Genomic DNA, 19,477 nt, shown 5'->3' on the forward strand with positions numbered 1-19,477 from the left:
AATAAGTTAAAAAAAAGTGTTCCTGTTTTTCTGCCAAAAGACACTTGAGTTATTTCCAGTCATTAGTTATTATGAATAAATCTTCTATAAACATTCTTATACAAGTCTGTTTGTAGACATATGCTTTCATTTCTGATGGGTAAATAATTGGTATGGAATTTCTGGGTCATAGTATAGGGGTATGTTTAGCTTTGTAAGACTTTGTCAAAGAGTTTTTTGAAGACACTGTTCCATTTTATACTCTGCCAACAATGGGTGAGAGTTCTAGTTGCTCCATATCTTTTCTAATAATTGGTGGTGTCATAATTTTATTTTATCTGTTTTTGTGGGTGTGAAATTACTGTGGTCAAAGCCTGTGCTCTTAGATGTTGCCTGATGCCATCCTGGTTCTTTTATATTTTGATCCACGATATAGCTGCTTGTAAACATACCTGCCTGTCCTACTAGATCATATGCTCTCAGCTAAGATATTATCTAATTATTTTTATAGTCCTCCAAAGGACTCATATAGTATCTGAATCAAAATAGTTATTCAGTAAATGCTCATGGCATTTTAGGTTGGGACATTGTCTCTGCATTATTTTTACTCAGAATTTATATCAGAAGTGTAAAAGAGTGGTGAGAGGAGGAGTGAGGTTAGTTAGTATGTGGTGAGTACCTGGTGATACTCCAAAGCACACTGGCAAGATCCAGCAGCAACTCAAATAAATGGAAGTTTAGAAAATAAGATTGAAGGTCTTATGGTGCTCATTATGCATCATAATCATTTGTAGGTGCCTTGGTCCCAACCCAGATATTTGGATGTAGCTGATCTGAAGGTAGGTATAGTCATTGATCTTTCAAAAATATTCTCTAGGTTCTTATATTGTGCAAATAGGGTCATGGGCCACTGCTCTCAATAGAATGGAGTGAAGAAATGAGAGATTAACATTGGCCATGATATAGTTCATTTGTTCCATATAAATAACAATATGACTATTTCTCCTTCTGGAAGAGAGATTATCATGTTAAACATATACATGGATGAATCTACAGTTAAATAATTATCAACAATCCCCTTTATTTTCACAGTAAGGCAAAGCCTTTGATCACCAATCATCTGTCATGCTAAAGATTTCATAAGGGCATAGTATACTTGAGCTATACTACCAAAAGAATTTGCTCTGGTCTCTTCACTTCTGGAGGCCCATAACATGTGTGCCTCCGGAAAAAAAAATCGATATTTTTATCACGAATTCCCAAAAGTGCCAAAATAATTTGAGCCTGGATATAACAAATGATAATAAATCAAGCAGAACTGAAGGGATTTAACTTGGCTTATTAAAGACTAAAGCCAAGTTTGAGTGTTTGATGCAAAATTAATCAACGAGGTCCATGTATTTTGAATGGCATCTAGCTGGACATTGTAGACGAGCCATTAGGGCTCACCATCTGCTTCTTCTGGAGGGCCTGACCCTAAACTTCACTCCAAAGATTTACCTTCAACAGAAGCTGAAAGTGATTCAGTAAGGCATAACCAGACCTCACTCCATGCCCCTAGTCAGTGAGAGCAGGAGCTTTTTTAATTTGAACAGCTCTAAAAGGTGAAAAAAGAGGGTTTATTTGAGAATACTCCTATGCAGTTTCTTTCCTTTCTCATCAATTATTTTTTGGTTTGAGGTTGCCGTGAGGTGAGCAGAACAGAACTGGGAGCATTCTTTCTCTGCTTTCTATCAATTATCTTTGTTTTACTTCTTTCTATCAGTTATCTTTGTTTTACTTTTGCTACTTTCTTCAAGGAAGAAGTACCAAGCAAGAGAAACAAGGAAAAGTGGAGGGGAAAGGGAAGTGGTAGAGAAAGGGGGTTGGAAGGAAAAAAGAGAAAACCTTGTTTGTGTGGTGGTGGTAGTGGTGGTGGTAGTGGTGGTGGTGGTGGTGTGTGTGTGTGTGTGTCTGTGTATCTGTATGTTGTGCCCTCAAAAAGAAAGGTCTCTGATGACAGTGCATTAGAATCCGAATCTTTGAACCAGGAGATCCTTGTAGATCACATAGTTCAACACCCTCAGTATACAGATGAGGAAACTGAATGGAAAGATTAAAGGATTTACACAAAGAGACCTAGCAAGTCAAGGGAAGAGCCTGAAGAGATCTCAGGTGTCCACCACCACCTACCTTTTTCAGAGTGTTTCCTAAGACTAGCCATGCCATCTCATCAGATCTTTAAAGAAGAAATAGCTCTTTGACTTCTGACCACTCAACCTCACAACCCAAACTGACCCTCAAAGGACATTTTAATGAAGTTGAATAGTTTATGGGGACAGTATCTGAATAGGGAAACTAGTTGTGGGTGGTAAGAGCGAAAGGAGGCATTACACTACAAAATAAGCTCACCTTTTACCTGACTATAAATAACACGAAACTTAAATCTTCACACTTGCCCACAGCAGTTTCAGGAAGGGGAGATTTATAACTCTCTGCTAACCCACGATCCTAAGAGATCAATCATGTCTTCAAAGACCACATTGTAAGACCACTAACAGTGACACTAATGTGTTTGGGTTACACTTAGCAATCTGGATGTTTAATACACTCAGCCATTTGTTCCAGGTCACCAGAGGTTAACAATCCAGCCACGAATATAAAGACAATTGCTCTTCATTAGGAAAATTTGCCAGTTTGAAGAGCAAGGACAAAGCTTTATCAATAATCTCTCCTTTCATCCAGGAGCAAGCCAGTACAAGTTGAAGAAACACACAATACTCACTGTTATGTTTGAAGGGTCTTATGGTTGCACCGGAGAGTCGGGCCCCAAGGACAATAGAGGTGTGGTTTAACTCATCACTTAAAATGAGACATCCCTATGCAGAAAACAAGCACACAGAATACAAGCCAGTATGTAAAATGAAGGGAGCAAGAAGATACTCTAAAACCTATCACAAATTCCTAAAGCCTTCTTAAATTTTCAAAGGCCAACAGTTTAAGCTGGTATCTCTATGAATAAAATACTGATAGCAGTAAGCTCACAGAGAGGAGAATTGCTTTAAGAGATTACATCTTGACTGGAACATTTACACATAGTTTGCAACAGAGAAGTTCATCCAAGATCTTGGTTGAGCATCAGCTAAAGTCTAGAGGATTGACCTTCTGACAGGAAAACCTATCTGTTTTGCACACGGTTGTGGACTTTCTGGGGTAGTTTAATCCATCCTAGATTATTTGGGATGGTCCTTGAAAATCAGGGCTCCTCCAGCAGGATGTTTCAAGCTCTCATGCTGTGATTCTCATTCTTCCACAGTATTCACATGCATAGAGACAGAAACACCACTGCTTTGCAATTAAAAACCTTGAATTTGGGAACGTATGGATGGCCATCTAGCCTGAGATAAGTGAGAAAATTCAGTCTAATTTACTGCTTATAAAATTACTGCTTGTAAATTTCTTTTTTAATTCAAAAAATGTCTAAATTGTAGAACTGTTTAAGCATACCAATAATGCAGTGATGAATTATGTTGGACCTTTGTTTTTGGTGGCTGCCTAGACCACAAAAATGTGTTCTCTCCTACATTTTGGTACTCTTACACATGATGTGCTTTAAGATTTTGAGGCAAAAGCCAGCAGAATTCCCATATTTCCACACTGTGGGCATGTGTCTGAGACAAGTTAAAATTTTTTCCATCAAAACATTTGAGATTTATCATAATCCTCATCTCTATATCCTTTATCCAACTTCCTACAAAATCAGAATGCAATTATCATACCCAAGACGTCCCACATTTACAGAGTACTATTATCTAATACATAATTCAGATTCAACTTCTCCAACTATTCTAATACTGACTTAACATCTTTTATAGACATTATCTTTTCTTTTATTTTTTTAAAGCTGAATCCAAATCTAAGGTCACACATTGCATTTAGTTATCATTAGATATCTTTAAAATATCAATATTGTTATCACACTTATTTATGTAAACTAACCAACTACTTCCCATTTGTCTTAGGAACAATTTCAAACATTCCAGGATGTTTCACCCTATAAGAATTTTTGTGATTTGAAACCTGCCTTATATCTCTAGTCTATTTTTTGGTAATTATTATTGCTCTATTTCCTCCAAACCTCTGTAATTTTTACATGTTGTCCCTTCTTCCTTGACTTAAGGAAATAACTTATCTGTTAAAATTCTGTTCTCATGCCACCACCTGCAGAGTTGACAGTCTTTCTCAAGAAGACTTTGAAACAACTCTGTAGTGCGTTACTTTTTATGGTATTTCCCGAATTTTACTTAGTGTATTGTTTCCCCACTAGACAGTCAAATACATAAATTTTCAAGGTGCAAGCTTTGTTCATCCCTATATTGTATCTGGTCTCATTCCATGACACAGTAGATTTTCAATAAATGGTTCACTAAATGAATAAATGAATGGATTGTATAGGAAAAATATTTTGTCTAAATAAATGCTTAATAAGTATTGTAAATAGGGATTCAAGAGTCTAAAATTTTGACCTTGCTAAGTCATCACTGATGTTGACGCTTCACCCACTATTAGGTCTGCAATTCTATAACCAGGAACATCAAGGTGAAGAGATCTGCTGTACTAAGCTGGCAACCTACTAAAAAATCTGAATCTCCCTAAGAAAAAGATCATCTCAGCCATACCTCTATCAAAGGACCTGCTCAGAATTACAATTCATAGGAATATAGTAGAAGTCATTTGTATTAACAGATTCTCACCTTTCCAACTAGTGCAGGAATATTCATTGAATTAGTTGCAAATCCCATCCCAAAGACCATTGCTGCTTCTACATTCAGGAACTTAGCCATAAGGTCCTCCAGCTCTTTGTGCTTATCCAAGGTACCTGCATATGGAATTAAATGAAAGTGATTTTTCTCTTTGCAACAAGCCCAAAAATGAGAAATCAAATTTCAGTCGATACACATCATCTGAAGACCTGTACAAGACTGTGCATTGCAGGGATATTTGTCACAGTTCCAATATAGAAAACAATCCAAACGTTCATCTACTGTAGCATGGATAAATATATTGTGGTGATATTTTTATAATGAAACATAACACCAAGCATAAACTACTGCTTCACACAACAATGTACAGAAATCTCACAAAACACATTGCTCATAAGTCAGACATTTAAAAGACTGCAGGCTATAGAAATCCATTTATATAAAATTGATAAGCAGACAAAACAGACCTAGACTGGTAGATGTTTTTTTGTTTGGAATGGGAGAGGAGAGTTTTTGAGATTCTCTATTTCAAGTATTTGGGTGCTAACCACAGAGATTTGTTGGTTTTGTGAAAATCCATTGTGATACATACTTATGATTGTTCCACTTTTCTGTATGTATTCTATACTGCAATAAATCTATAAAATGTACCACAATTCCCCCCATACCTGACAATTGATTAATTAAATTAAAACCTCCTCAGAGATTTCCCCCCACACCTAAATGTAAATAGATCCCATGATGTCTATAGATATAATATATATGTATAATTTATTGAATCTTTGGGATGTGCTATATACTATGCCAAACCTGTTATTTAGATTATCTTATTTAATCTTAGGAGCTCAGAAGTGCAGGTTTATTATTTTCCAGATTAAAAAACTGAAGTTTAAAGATTTCATAGGTCAAAAGCAGAGACCATCTAGATTAACTCCAAAATTCATGTTTTCACCTCTCTATAACTTTCTGTGTGCTTGCTGTCTGACAGCTTCTTAAACATGATTCCTTCCTGTCTTGCTGATAGCTAATGTTGATGCTACTCGTAATTCTTACATGCCATAACTCATTCCACTTTTTACGTACACCATCCAATGGAGTTGCCGCAGGCTGCCTGTAGGTAGTGCAGCCAAGGAATTGAATTTTACATTTAGTTTAATTGTAAATAATTTAGTATTTAAACTGAAGCACTGTAAAATATTTTTCACTAAACAAAACTTCATTATTTTGATAGGATTATATTTCAGATTATTCATTCAAACCTTAGTGTATATATTGAGATGTTCTATAAATGTAAAAAATATACTTTTTTTGAAGTCTTAGTACAATAATGAGTATAAAATAGATCATTCAGATATTTTATATTGATTACAATGTTTAAATGATAAATTTTTGGACATAGTAGGTTAATTAAAATATGCTATTCAATTAATTTTAGTTTTTTGGGCTGGGGTTGTAGCTCAGTGCTAGAGTGCTTGCCTATCACAACGTGTAAGGCACTGGGTTAGATCCTCAGCAGCACATAAAAAGTAAATAAAAGTATTTCATCCATCTACAACTAAAAAAACATTTTAAAGATTAGTTTTAGTATTTATTTATTTATTTGTTTATTTATTTATTTATTTATTTTGGCAGTGTTAAGTATGGAACCCATGACCTTGAGCCATGCTAGGCAAGCATTCTGCCACTGACCTACCTCCCCAGCCTTTTGTTTTTTAGTTTTAATGTGACTATTAGAAAATTTAAAACTATAGGTTTTGCATTATATTTTTATTGGGCAGTATTTTATTTGGCAAAAGAGAAAAAGCAGACATATGCCATAATTTTTTATCCACAGGCTGTAGGAAGCTATTGTTGAGATTTTAAGTGAGAGAAATATTGTTAACATATTTAGGACTATTATAAACATGGTTCCTTCAACCTAAGGATAAAGATATTTACTATGCAGAGTGGAATATCAGAATTCTATTTAAGTGGGTTATGAACTCCCATTTTTACCCCAAATACAAGTTGCAGAATCACATCGGTTACACATCCACATTTTTCCATAATGCCATATTAGTGACTGTTGTATTCTGCTACCTTTCCTATCCCCTACTATCCTTTGATATGTCATGAGTTATGTAATGTTTTGAACAACCAATAAAAAAAGGAAAAAAAAAGAATTCTATTTAAATTGGTAAATTGGCTTCCTTACTACAACTGCATCACTGTAAGTCTTTAGAATAGCCGAAATGTGCTGTTAGGCAATTAAACAGACAAGTAATTATGAGATGTGGGTTTGTCTAAGACCATCCTACCACTAGTTCTGGTTGAAAAAAAGTGTGTGTGTGTGGGGGAGGAAATGTAGTGGTTCATCTGTGGTCTCCAGATAAACCGGCTTTTTTTTTCCCTGCCTTTCCAGAAAAAATTGGCAGAGCATAGTAAAGTAATTTTAAATAGACTAATTTCTATGAACAGATGTCTAACAGCTGCGTTATGAGGGTCTTGTATCTAAAAGTTCACCTTTGCTTATAGAAAACAATATTCTCCAAATCCCACCATCATGGAATGTCTATTTAGTGTTCGTAGCTCAGGTTTTATAAACAAATTTGAAAGAGTTCCAGGATGACTGGTTTTTCCACGTGAGGAAGACATGGGTCTTTGAAAGTTAGTCTAGGATGATCTGGGGTAAGGTCAAATTTGCTAAAGAATGTTAAAAAAAATACATTTTTTTTGTATTAAGTGAGTGCTGCTTTCCTCTCTTAATTCTTATTCAATAAATAAAAAAGGCATTATGAGTAGAGCTTAGAAACAAAGTAGTCACTAGAAACTTGATTAGCTTCCTTTCCACACACATTGAAGCCATCCTCTATTTGAGTAAAGATGTGAAGCTGCAGTCCATGGTCCCAGTACTAAAGATGTTCCAGGAATTATCTTCAAAATTTTGTCTTTGGTATACAAATATTGACTCTTTAAAAATCCCAAGAGAGCTAAACTATAATCCTAGATGAAGGTACAAATAAACCCATAGTAGTGTTTATTTTTGTTTCTCTCAATGACATTTTAGTTTGTGAAGGTCAATAAAAGCTATAAATTGGCTTATGACAATGCATCTCCAAATTGCTATGCTATGCATATATTGACTCTTATTCTGATGGTTTATTTATACAGTGTGATACTCATAACCTGCTTCATGAATAAACATATTCTCTTGCCAGTTCTCTAAGCAATATTTTAATGTGCCAAGCACTGGGTTCACTTCCATTAGTCAAATTGATCAAAATTAGATTCAGGATAAAATATCAACATTCTGTTGATGGACTGTAAACTCCTGCAGGATTTTCACTGATACTAACGGGCTTACATGCATTAGACAGAACATGAAGATTGCTGGTCTTCATACTGACATATTATCATAGATTAGAAGGAAAGAATGTGGGTATAGTTAATAAGCTTGCTTCCCAATTACCAATTTTTCCTTTGTAGCACGTGTGAAGATATTTTCCAAATTGCGATCATAGTCATTTTGGTTCTGAATGTCCTATTTGTGACTGTTCCCACACTTGGTCTAAGAGCAGGCTGACATTTATTATGGGGACCTGCCAGCTGTCCCATCTATCTGTTCCAATTATGCCATGGCCATCAGTCCACATCTGGGCCACTTTGCTTGAGCCAGGGATTCCTGCATTCAAGTCAGTATCAATCCTTCTGCCTAAAGGATTCTACCTTAAGACTTTGCTCCAAAGCTTACTACTCTTACTACTCTGGTTTCTTCCTTCCCCACTGTGTTCAGTTTGATGGAGGTTATGGAGCCACGATGCCTCGTGAATGATTTTTTCTCCTTTTCTTTTAGTGGTGCTGGAGATTGAACCCAGGGCTTCATGCATGGCCAGGCAAGCACTCTACCACTGAGCCATATCCTCAGCCCAGTGACTGTTTTTCTGGCCAACATTCAGAGAAAGAATGAAAGGAGTCAGACATGGTGTCTTTTAACTGTCACACTGAACATCAGACCACTGCTGCTGTGTTCAGAGACCCTCCTTTTAGACAAAGTCTGGTAAAAGAGCAGAAACAACTTGGAACTGCCCATCTATTTTATTTTAAACAAACCTCATCTCTTGGCAGGTTAACATATCAGGAGATAATCAGAATCAATGTAAACAAGGATCAAGGGGAGATGTGGACATATAATTATGATGAAACTATGGTAAATAATACTAAGGAGAGAAGAACTTTTAAGTAAAGAAAATAATGACTTCTCCCTCACCTTCTTTTCTCATTTTTTAAACAGTTTTTTAAACATTTATTTATTTATATTTTATATATGTGCTATATAAATGTGATGTTTGATAAACATGTAGATATTGAAAAGCCAACATTTACATATTCATAATCTAAAATAATTATGCTTTTCATGTGTGTGACAAGAGCTCCTATAATCTACTTTTAGCAAAATTTCCAAGTACGGTATGATATTGTTAAATTTAACATACCATGGTGTATATTAGATTTGTAGATATGCTCATCCTGTATCTGCTACTTTGTATGCTTTGATCTACATCTTCCTTTTTTCTGTTCTTCTATAACCACTGTTTTATTTTCTTCTATGTATTTGACTTTTAAAAATAGTCTACTTATGAGTGGAATCATACAATCTTTTTCTTTCTGTGACTGACCTATTTCGCTTAGTGTTGTCTTCCAAATTATTTGATGTGGTTCAAACATACAGAAAAGTTGCAAGAATAGTAGCAAGAATTCCAACATACCCTCCACTCAGATTCAGCATGTTTGACTTTACAGTGATGCCTACTTCATGGTCTTCTCAAAGCAAGAACTATTTTTTATTAAAAAAAATTTTTTTTGATGTTATTGTAGATGAACACAAGATCTTTATTTATTTAGTTTTCTGTGGTGCTGAGAATTGAACCCAGTGCCTCACACATTCTAAGTAAGCACTCTACCACTGAGCCACAACCCCAGCCCAAAGCAAGAACTCTTGATGGCTGCAAGCCTAAGGCATGCCAAGCATCTGTATAATTTTAGATAAAGAGTCATTGTTATGAATACTATAGGACAACCAATTACTAATACGTAGTAATTATTATATATTACATACATACATACGTGTACTTTCTTTGAACTATTTAATGAACTACAGTCATAATTTCTTAATTAGTCTAAATAGTTCAATGCATGCTTCCTATAAACAAGAAATTCTCTTATATACCGATAGTACTATTATCATTGATACTGTATATATTATCTATTTTACAGACTTAACTCAGATTCTATTCTGTCACTATTAAAACCCATCACCAAAATAGAAAAGCAGAAGGAAATGGAATGAAGCAACTTGTAATGAGTGCTTACAAATGTGCTGTGATTAATTATTTTAATCCTTATACCTGCACACACTCTATAATCCTCACACCCACAGATGCTTTATTAAAGTAGGATATTGTTTCCTTACTTTACCAAAGAGTAAATAGGCACAGGGGTGCTGTTACTCACAAAGAACCAGAGCTAATAATATAGGCCATCTCCTTAACTGTGTGCCAATTTACCATACTGAAAAATTTCAAGGCTTACCTTGGTTAATTATAACACAGCTATTTGAGGTTAGTACTAGAATTAGTCCCACATTACAGATGAGAACATAGAAGCTTGAAAGTTTAGTTCACTCTCAAGACTCCTTAGAAGCTCCAAGGTCATACAGTTGAAAATCTAGAGCAAAGATTCAAATTCAGCATGTTTGACTTTAGAGTGACCCCTTCTTCATGGTTCTTCTCAAAGCAAGAACTCTTGATGGCCTAAGGTGTGCCAAGCATCTGTATGCTTTTAGATATATAAAGATTAATTGTTACAAACACTATGGGACAAATTATTGAAATACTAACTATGCATGCTCCCCTTAAATAACCTTTCCCCCCTTCTCTTTGAGTAGGTGGTCAGACACCACTTTTGCTTCTGGGGAGGTTCATAATATAGGATCCAAAGTGGAAAGTTTCCTTCATATCTTTAGAAAAGCTTACACAAGTTGAAAGGATTTCATTAGAAGTACTAAAAAGAGAAAAATCAGAGTATCTGAAGCAGAAAGGGTAAGAGAGATTTGATCAAGGCTGGGATCAAGGGGTCCATGCACATCTCTTGGTGGTAGCTGCATGCAGATGGTTATAAGTTTCCTGAAAGTAACTTGAACAACAGATTCTGGTTTCTATTTTCACTAGAGACTCCCAGAGCTCCACATGTGACAGAAACACTGGGCTGCTAGACCACAAAGATTGTGTTGATAGAAACAGTGGACCATCAACATTGAATAATGTCATCTTTGGTCCAAAGATTAGGAGACAACCCTGATGTTTGGGAGTTGCAATGATATCCTAGAATCTTCACTCCATCTTGAAAAATGAGAACCCCAAAATGACTAAAAATAGAAGAGCCAGATTGGGGCTTGTATTTAACTTGTTAAAAAAACAAACAAACAAACCTTAAACACTTCTTGCATACTCGAGTTTGTGATACACATGACCTTTTTATTCATTAGCTATATGACCTTGAGAAAGTTTAGTGAGACTTTCTGAACCTTGGATTTCTCTTTCACTAAAGTAAACTAAACTCTATAGACATTGTGCAAAAACCCAGTTATTATTCTTTCTGTTTTTTACTTCAATTTAGTGGCAGAGATCTAAGTCTCAACATGGTGTGTGACAAGATAGGTAGTCTCTATGCTATACATTGGCTAGAGATTAATATATAGGCTCCTATGTGGTCTTTAGTTCATTGGAGAGTTTATTATTCTCCTTCTTAACTCAGGAAAAGACACTCAAAGTAGATATGGTGTCCAGTTTGTCCTGAAGGATGATGATTGACACATGAAATAGGTAGAAGAAAAAGAGAAGAATGGATAAGTTTTGCAACTCAAGATTTTTCAGTTTTACTAGTCAACAAGTGAGAAGTGAAGTGAGGTCATACAATTAGGTTGTGTTCTTTGTATCAGAAGAAACATAGGTGCTAAATAATCAGAATTGAACTCCATTGTTACCAACATACATAATTCTTGCATTATCAGGAGGATATAAAATAAATGGATAGGCATTTCTGTCAGTTTTTTTTTTTTTATCCCAGTTGCTCCTCTTTCCACAGATGATTGCACCAATGTGAGAAATTAGACTTGATGATGTCCTTGGTCTCCCTCAGGTTGATAACAGTGACCTTAAAGGATGTACACAGGTGCAGATGTTCATTAAAACTAATCTGCATTCTTAATGTGCTTGGAAATAATAGGATTTTAATTTAAAGGAAGGAAGCTAAAGCTTAATGTATTGCTGATATGCACTAAATTTGGATATCTGGTCCATTGCTGTTAAATGTAGATCATTTTACAGAGGTTCAGAGAGTTAATTATTGAGGCTTTGCTGGCCATATGGTTGCTATTGCATCTAGTCAACTCTGCCACTGTAAAGTGACAGTAGTCATAGACAAAACATAAAAGAATGAGGGCAGCTGTGTTCCAGGGAAACTATTTATGGACACTAAAATTTGAATTTCATATAATTTTCATGTGTCCTAAAGGATTATTCTTATTTTCATCTTCCCGGTGATTTAAAACTATAAAAACTCTTAACTGCAGGCAGTGCAAAATCAGAGGGCACCTGGACTAGGTTGGTGACCCTTGATCTAGATGGCTTCTGGTTTTAGCTTGAACAGTAGGGTCATTACTTGGTAGCAGTTTCTTAGAAACTTCTCAGTCATGAAGGAACTCAAAGGACCTATGTTGCTATTTATTTAAAATATGCTTTAATTTATACATTTTTAAAATTTAGGCTGGCCCTTTCTTCAAATTTCAGGTTAATGAAACTGTACATTTCCTAGATTTAGCTACAAATCTCTGAGTAAGAGACAAGGGAAGAACCTTGATAATTGAATTAAATGATAGCAGAGAATGTGTTAGGAAGATTAAGTTGCATTAAGAATGAGTAAGGTCAGTGTTCTCAAACTGAAAAATAGACATTTCAGTAAAGTTGTATATAACCACTCATGTAAAAATCACACCTGAATCTCTAGACAACAATCTTCTATTACATCCAGTTGCTTGGATGCCTAAGTCAACATGTACATTTTGATGTTTTGGAACATGAAAGTATTTGAGGCTCCTTGAAAATCACAAAATTGCAATTACAGTTTGAAGGAATGTCCTCAAGGAGGCTATCTTTAGGCATACCTGCTATTCAGGCACCCCTAGTGAGAAGCAAGTGTGAGGTTTTCCTTTACAAGGGTAGAAATATCACCAAGCTGGGATGAGCTTTCATTGTCATAAGAATTAGGCTTGTGGTTATTCCATGAGTTTGTTTTCTTAGAAGTGAACTTATGAATAACAGCTCTGGATGAAATAAAGGTAGCACAAAGGACTAATAGATTATAAGAATGAAAATTATATGCTGTTACTTCACATCTGTTCCTCACCCTCAGGTGCTCAAGGAAAGAAAGTCTAAGAAACTATACACCCTGGTAGAGCAAAAGTGTGAAAGGAGGAAGAAGTTAAAGAAAAGCTTCTCTATGGTTTGCCTGAATTTAATCTTTCCTGGATTTGGAAATCTAGACCATAAGTATGTGTCCAGAGATGTTCAGTGATCAAAACTAACTTGTGGTGCTAACTTTTGGCGTGTTTATTAATCTACTTGCAATTTTTGGTTTGCAGACTCTGTCTCTCAGGCATACCTGGTGTTCATACAACACAAAGTGACTTTTGGAAAACTTTTGACCAATTGGGTAAAGAAAGTTAGCCATGCTATATGTTTCAGGTCCCCAGAGCAACAGTGTCAACTTGGAGGGGAATCTCACTAGAAATGCAAATTCATGGGTCCTATTCCAGATCTACTGAATTGGAAGCTGTGTTAAGTGGAATCACTAAGTATCTTTTCTTAAGCCCTGCAGGGGATTCTCATGTGAGCTAAGATTTGAGAGCCACTGGTTTAGGTGGAAGGAGACATATTCTCTGTTCCACAGCCCCTCAAATAGGTAGCGAACTATGGTCTGATTCAATAGCAACATCTTGGAAGTGCAGGAACTCTCTTAATAAGACTGTGTCTAAACACTCAACTTCATTTAGGCTCCTGTTCTTTTTCTTTTTTTTTTTTTAAATGTGGTGCTGAGGGTTGAACTCAGTGCTTCAGTCATACATATCCCTGAGTTACACTCCCAGCCTTCTTCTTCTCATTTTTTGTGATAATTTTGAAAATAATTTGCCCAAAGAATATGGTATGCTTGTGAAAAAAATGAGAAAATATTACAAAATAAATATAAACTCCTTGATGCACATATTCATATGTAATACATTCTTAAAAGAATGCTTCATATATACATTGTTCAATAACTTGTTTTATTTTTTCGGCAATGTATTTACAGTTTTTCATGGGAGAAAATCAAGGACACAAGTTTATCTGTGGCCATAGCTTGGAAAGAGAGGAACTAGGATTTGAAACCAACCAATCTTAGGGCCTTTGCTCTCAAACGTGGAGCTAAGAAACCTCATTATAATTTTAAATGCCTAAATAATATTTTGTTGAAAAGATACACCTAATATATTTAATCAGTTTCTTAATGTTGGAAACTCACTTAGTTTTCTAAGTTTTAATTAAGCACACTGTAGTGGTTATTTCTGAACACACATCTTTAATTAGGTATTCAAGTTTTTTTAAGGCAATATTTTCAAAATGACTGAGTTAAATAGCTTGCTGTTGTCTTCAGTTTCCTTCATCAAATATATAAAAAGTGGTCTTTTCCTCACTCTTTTGAAACTACCAGATATTATTATAAAAATAATAAGAAAAGTTTAAAAAAACTTTTGTCAATTCGGGGAAAAACGATATCTCAATGTCTTAGTCTTTCTTCACTAATGGGCCAGAATATTTTTCACAGCTCACTGGCCACATTTTTTTCTGGTATTTTTCCCAAGTTGAGTAAACTTTATTCTTTAAAAACTCTTCTACTACTTAACATTTCAATTTCATAGGCTCACTGGCAACTTATGTATGTTCCACTTTGGGGAATTTAATGAGATTTCCTTTATGGCATAACTTATAGTGAAATTATGTGAAAATTTAATAACTGTTCAAAAAGATGAAGTACACAGATATTATGTTTTAAGGTTTAGTATTCAATACATAGTTATTAAATTAACATTAATCTGTAATTACAGGTCTTCATTTTCTATATCTTTTTCCTTGCAGTTTTTGGCTAATTCATTTTTTTTCTTTTTTAGTTGTAGTAGGACACAATACCTTAATTTTGTTTATTTATTTATTTTATGTGGTGCTGAGGGTCGAACCCAGTGCCTTGCACATGCTAGGTAAGTACTCTACCACTGAGCCACAACCCCAGCCACTGGCTAAGCATTTTTAAGGATTGAGACTTATGGTCTTCTATTATTCTTTCATGTTCTAATTTTTTTTTCTTTTGTTTCTGTGGACTGAATATAAATTGACCTTATGCTTTTTGAAGGCTTCCACAATTTCTTATCCCTTTAATTGCTGGTTGCACACACACCCACACACATAAACAAAATCCATACATGTATCTGTTGTGTTATATGATGCATAGAGGAGGTGTATTTATCTTTATTATTATTTTTATGATGTGCATCTTTTATTCTGTTTAATGATTCATAAGTGAAGCTTAACTTGTGCTTTGTTTTCTGTTCATATTTACACCATGCATTTAGTCCATTTGTTTATTTATTTTTAAAGTTTCATCTTACTCTTTATTTGAAATTCAACTCATGTGAAGGAAGAGCAAGTAATTATGCATTGTTTTTGCCTTAGGGGTTGCTGCGCTCTTTTCCATTCTTAAACCAATTTAGTCAAATAAATATCTTCTATGTAGAGAAGAATTAAATTGTTTCTGAATATAAGGAAATTCAAAGATCAAATGTGGAAATGTCTTGCATAATAGGTATTACTTATTGTTGTTTGATGTTTTAAAATCAGACATTATGAACAATTTGCACAAAATTCTCAGTCCCAGTGCTGAAAGTCTAAAAGTCTATGTAATTTTAGAATCCTTTTGCAAATAGTTCTTCTAGTGACTTTCCAGCCACCATGAAAAGAGTAAATTGAGCTCAGTTTCTTAAAACTTTGATAAGTTGTTAGGCCTAGAGTTCTCTATTGCATGTCTTGATGTCACTCACAAATTTCTAACCTTTCACAACACTTGAGCAATATTTTTAAGAGAAACTAGACTGTCACTATGTAGCTACAGTTAAACTTGCACATGTAGCACATAATTTGAAAGGGAGTTAGCCAAGATCCAGGAGCATCAGAGAAAAAAAAATCACCAGTAGAAGATATTAATTTTCAATATTTTAGATATTTTAAATACTGGATTATTACTCCAAAATACCATTCCAGTCTGTCTCATAGTTAGGATATGAAAACTACGCATTTTCTTTTATTATCATCCTGCACAATGTTAAATTGATCCACAAGAGGATTGAAATCTCCCTTAATTCTGTATTCCATTATTTTTTAAGGTGTATTTAAATAAAGAGCAGTACATCATTTCACATCTTGAAAATGGCATTTGCATTTCTCTATGTGTATTTGTGGAAATGTATCATTCCCGGATTTATTTTTGGCCTTAGTTCTAACAGGTGTGGGTTTCACAAGCAACTACTTTCTTTTGGGGCTTTCATCACTTTTTCCACTAGCCTGGCCTCCTCTTGGCCCCTAGGGGTGTGGTGCTGGTGGTTATTGTTAGTTGCGGAGCAGGCTGAACAAATGTTGGCTGCAGGGTAGCCTGGCCACTCGACCCTCACCCGTCTGGTTCCTTATCGCTTGTTTGCCTCAAGTCTGAACACTCAACCCCACTCAAGGCTGAACACTCGACCCTCACCTGTTTGGCCCAATGGAAACCCACATCTAGCCCCTGCCCTGTCTGCCTGAAGACAGAAGATGACATTCTTAGCAACTACTGTATGGTCCAATCACTGTACACCAACAAAGCAGCTTACAGACCCAAAGACCCCATTAGATTTTGGCTATAAAAACTCTCTCCTGTGGGGACCCCCTCTCTTGCTCTCTCTTTCTTCTTCTCTCACTTTTGCTCTCTCTCTCTCACTCTCCCTCTTGTTCTCTCTTTCTCTTTCTTCTCTTTCTCTCTCTCTTGCGCTTTGTTCCCCCCTGCATGCTCCCCCCCACTTTTATCAGACTTCTCACTTCTCCTTCCCTTTTAATCAGACACTGCCACAATAAAGATGTCTTGGACGCTCTGAGTGTCATGGTCACTTTCCTTTCAGTTATAGCAGGGAGGTAGGAACCAGGTATCTGGTTAAGACCTATCTTTATACTTTTCATCCTTTGTAATAACTTTAATTTAATAATATTTTATTTTAATTTACAGCACGTAGTTGAGTTTGGGTTTTGGGGCCAAATTTCAATCTTTTCCATTTAGTAGGCAAATCTGTTGTTAATCCATTTGTGCAGTTAAATATTTTCTTAAGACTCTAAAGCACATGTTTTCCAAGAGTTACTTGAATTTCTTAGAATAAATGTCTTTTGGAGTTCTGCTATTCCAAATTGTTGCATGCCATGTTAAGATTATTATTTATATTGCAGAATACTTTCCAAGTCCCCTCTTATTTACTCACTTCTTGACTGATTGCTTATCTTTATGTTTCAGTCTTTCTATTTGTCTAAAATTTGTGTGGGTGACTTCTCTTTTGGGTCTGTCATTATGCACACTTGGAAACTATTGAAATCTCTTCTTGGAACTTGACCTAGAGTGTTGCATGAAGCAGGTAAATACAAAAGATTAGCAATTCAAAAGTATTAGTAGGCAGAGAAAGAGTTTAGGCTGTGATCAGTAACAAATGGAAACTTCATTTCTGCAGAGTTTCTCTGGGTTTGCTGAACCCATGGAATCAGGGATCCTTATTCCATATCTACTTTCCTTTGCAGGTAAACCATAGCCAGTGTCAAACTGCTTTCCTTCAGATTCTGCCAGCTGTGATGGCGGAGTGTTCTATCTCACTGAGTGGAGGGGTCATCATCTTTAGGACTCTATCTTTTGCCTGGTCATTATGAACCTGATACTGGATGTCACCAGCACCAGAAGAAACATTCCTAAAGGTTTCTTACTTGTGCCTCTTATGGCTGGGGTATTATTCCATTCTCTCTCCATCTCCAAATGGGGCATCATAGGTGGGTTAGCACCAACCATGCTCCCACCACCCACCAGCATCCTGTTATATCTCCAGCTCTCATGCTAAGAAAGCTTTTCCCTGTCTTTTTTAAGAAATCTGAGCAACCACATTAAAACTGGAGCTTTGGCTATTTGTCAAATGCTTGCTTGAATAAATAAAGTTACGTTGTGCAGTTTGAATTATTTGTTCTACTGTTCAAATAATTTTTGATCTTTAAGCCCTTATACTAATTATCTAAGAGGGGCATGTGATTCATTATTCATTAATGGTAAATCCCTTTTCATCAGACTTCTCACTGATTCTTAGTCAGGTTCGGACTAACCTGGGAAATTTTGCATTTGTCCTCATGATGGGGAATCATAATAGTAGAGAAAGCTGAACTAGACTGAAATATAGGATGGTTAATGAACCACTTGGACACATTACTTAGATAACATGATATTCAGTTTGTTTTAGAAGATGGGAAAATACCACCTATGCTGCTTACAGTACAGGAAGTTATTATTTATTTTTTTAAGGGGGGTACCAGAGATTGAACTCAGGGGCACTCAACCACTGAGCCACATCCCCAGCCATATTTTGTATTTTATTTAGAGACAGGGTCTCACTGAGTTGCTTAATGCCTCACTTTTGCTGAAGCTGACTTTCGAACTCGTGATCCTCTGGGATTACAGGTGTGCGCCACTGAATTTTATTTTTTAAGGAATAAATGATATGATACATGAAAACAATCACTACCACATACCAGCTATTGCAAAGCATTCTCCAAGAGCAAGTTCACAGTATTTTTTCTCCCTGCAGTTGAGAGGAGTGGAAGTTTCCTTATTACAAATTTTATCCTTTGAATAAGATTTTTATTTATTTTTTGCTAGAAGGTAAATAAATAGGCAGTCTGTGCCATCTTGTCTATTCATGTATCATTCATTCATTCAACCCAACATTCCACAAGGCTAGTCCCTCTCCTTATGAAGCTTATGTTGGAGTAGCAGAGACAGGTTATATGTAAACATAAAAACAAGATTATTTGAATCAGTGATGAATGTTAATACTAAAAGTGAAAGAAAGGACAGAAAAGGATCTGTTGGAGGAGGCACAATAGTTGCTATTTTAGAAATATGATCAGAAAAGTTATATTTTCACTCATGCATGGGAATTAAAACACATTTAATAAACCACCTGGCAATAGCACAATGCTTGAAATTTTCAAAAAGACTCTTATATCCCTTTTGCTCTTTGAAGTTTATAATAGTGATTTGAGGCACATAGTCTAGATACAATCTCAACTTGAGAAGTAGTCACAAGGAATCTGAGACTGGACTGGATGAAATTCCAAAGTGGCGGATGCACATACCCATTTCATGTCTGGTGCTGGCCACACCTGAGCCATATGTTTCTAAAACATCCTTTATTGTCTTCATAGACTCATTGTATTTGACTGCGAGCCCAAGGAAGTTATAGGAGCCCATGTTGATGACATCTTTGATGATTCTTCCAGTAAACCTATAGGGAAACAGGCAAGTGAACACAGAGGACTATCTCATTTAATATTCTCCCAGTGCCCAAGAAACTGGGATTTGGG

At 35.6% G+C, this 19,477-nt stretch overlaps 1 protein-coding gene across 1 annotated transcript in view; it reads right to left on the reverse strand.

The window, feature by feature from the left end:
• The window catches only part of Sptlc3 (serine palmitoyltransferase long chain base subunit 3), a 138,743-nt gene that overhangs the window by 65,155 nt on the left and 54,111 nt on the right, over positions 1-19,477 (reverse strand). The window contains exons 4-6 of the mRNA XM_046433953.2: positions 19,250-19,398; positions 4,713-4,837; positions 2,744-2,837 (exon numbers count right to left, since the gene is read on the reverse strand). Of these exons, the coding sequence (XP_046289909.1) occupies positions 2,744-2,837; positions 4,713-4,837; positions 19,250-19,398 (368 nt within the window). The remainder of the gene's footprint in view (positions 1-2,743; positions 2,838-4,712; positions 4,838-19,249; positions 19,399-19,477) is intronic.

This window comes from Marmota monax, unplaced genomic scaffold (genome assembly GCF_021218885.2).
Source record: "Marmota monax isolate L192 unplaced genomic scaffold, Marmota_monax_Labrador192_F-V1.1 WCK01_AAM20220418_F8-fsc00014, whole genome shotgun sequence".
NCBI classification, from domain to species: Eukaryota; Metazoa; Chordata; class Mammalia; order Rodentia; family Sciuridae; genus Marmota; species Marmota monax.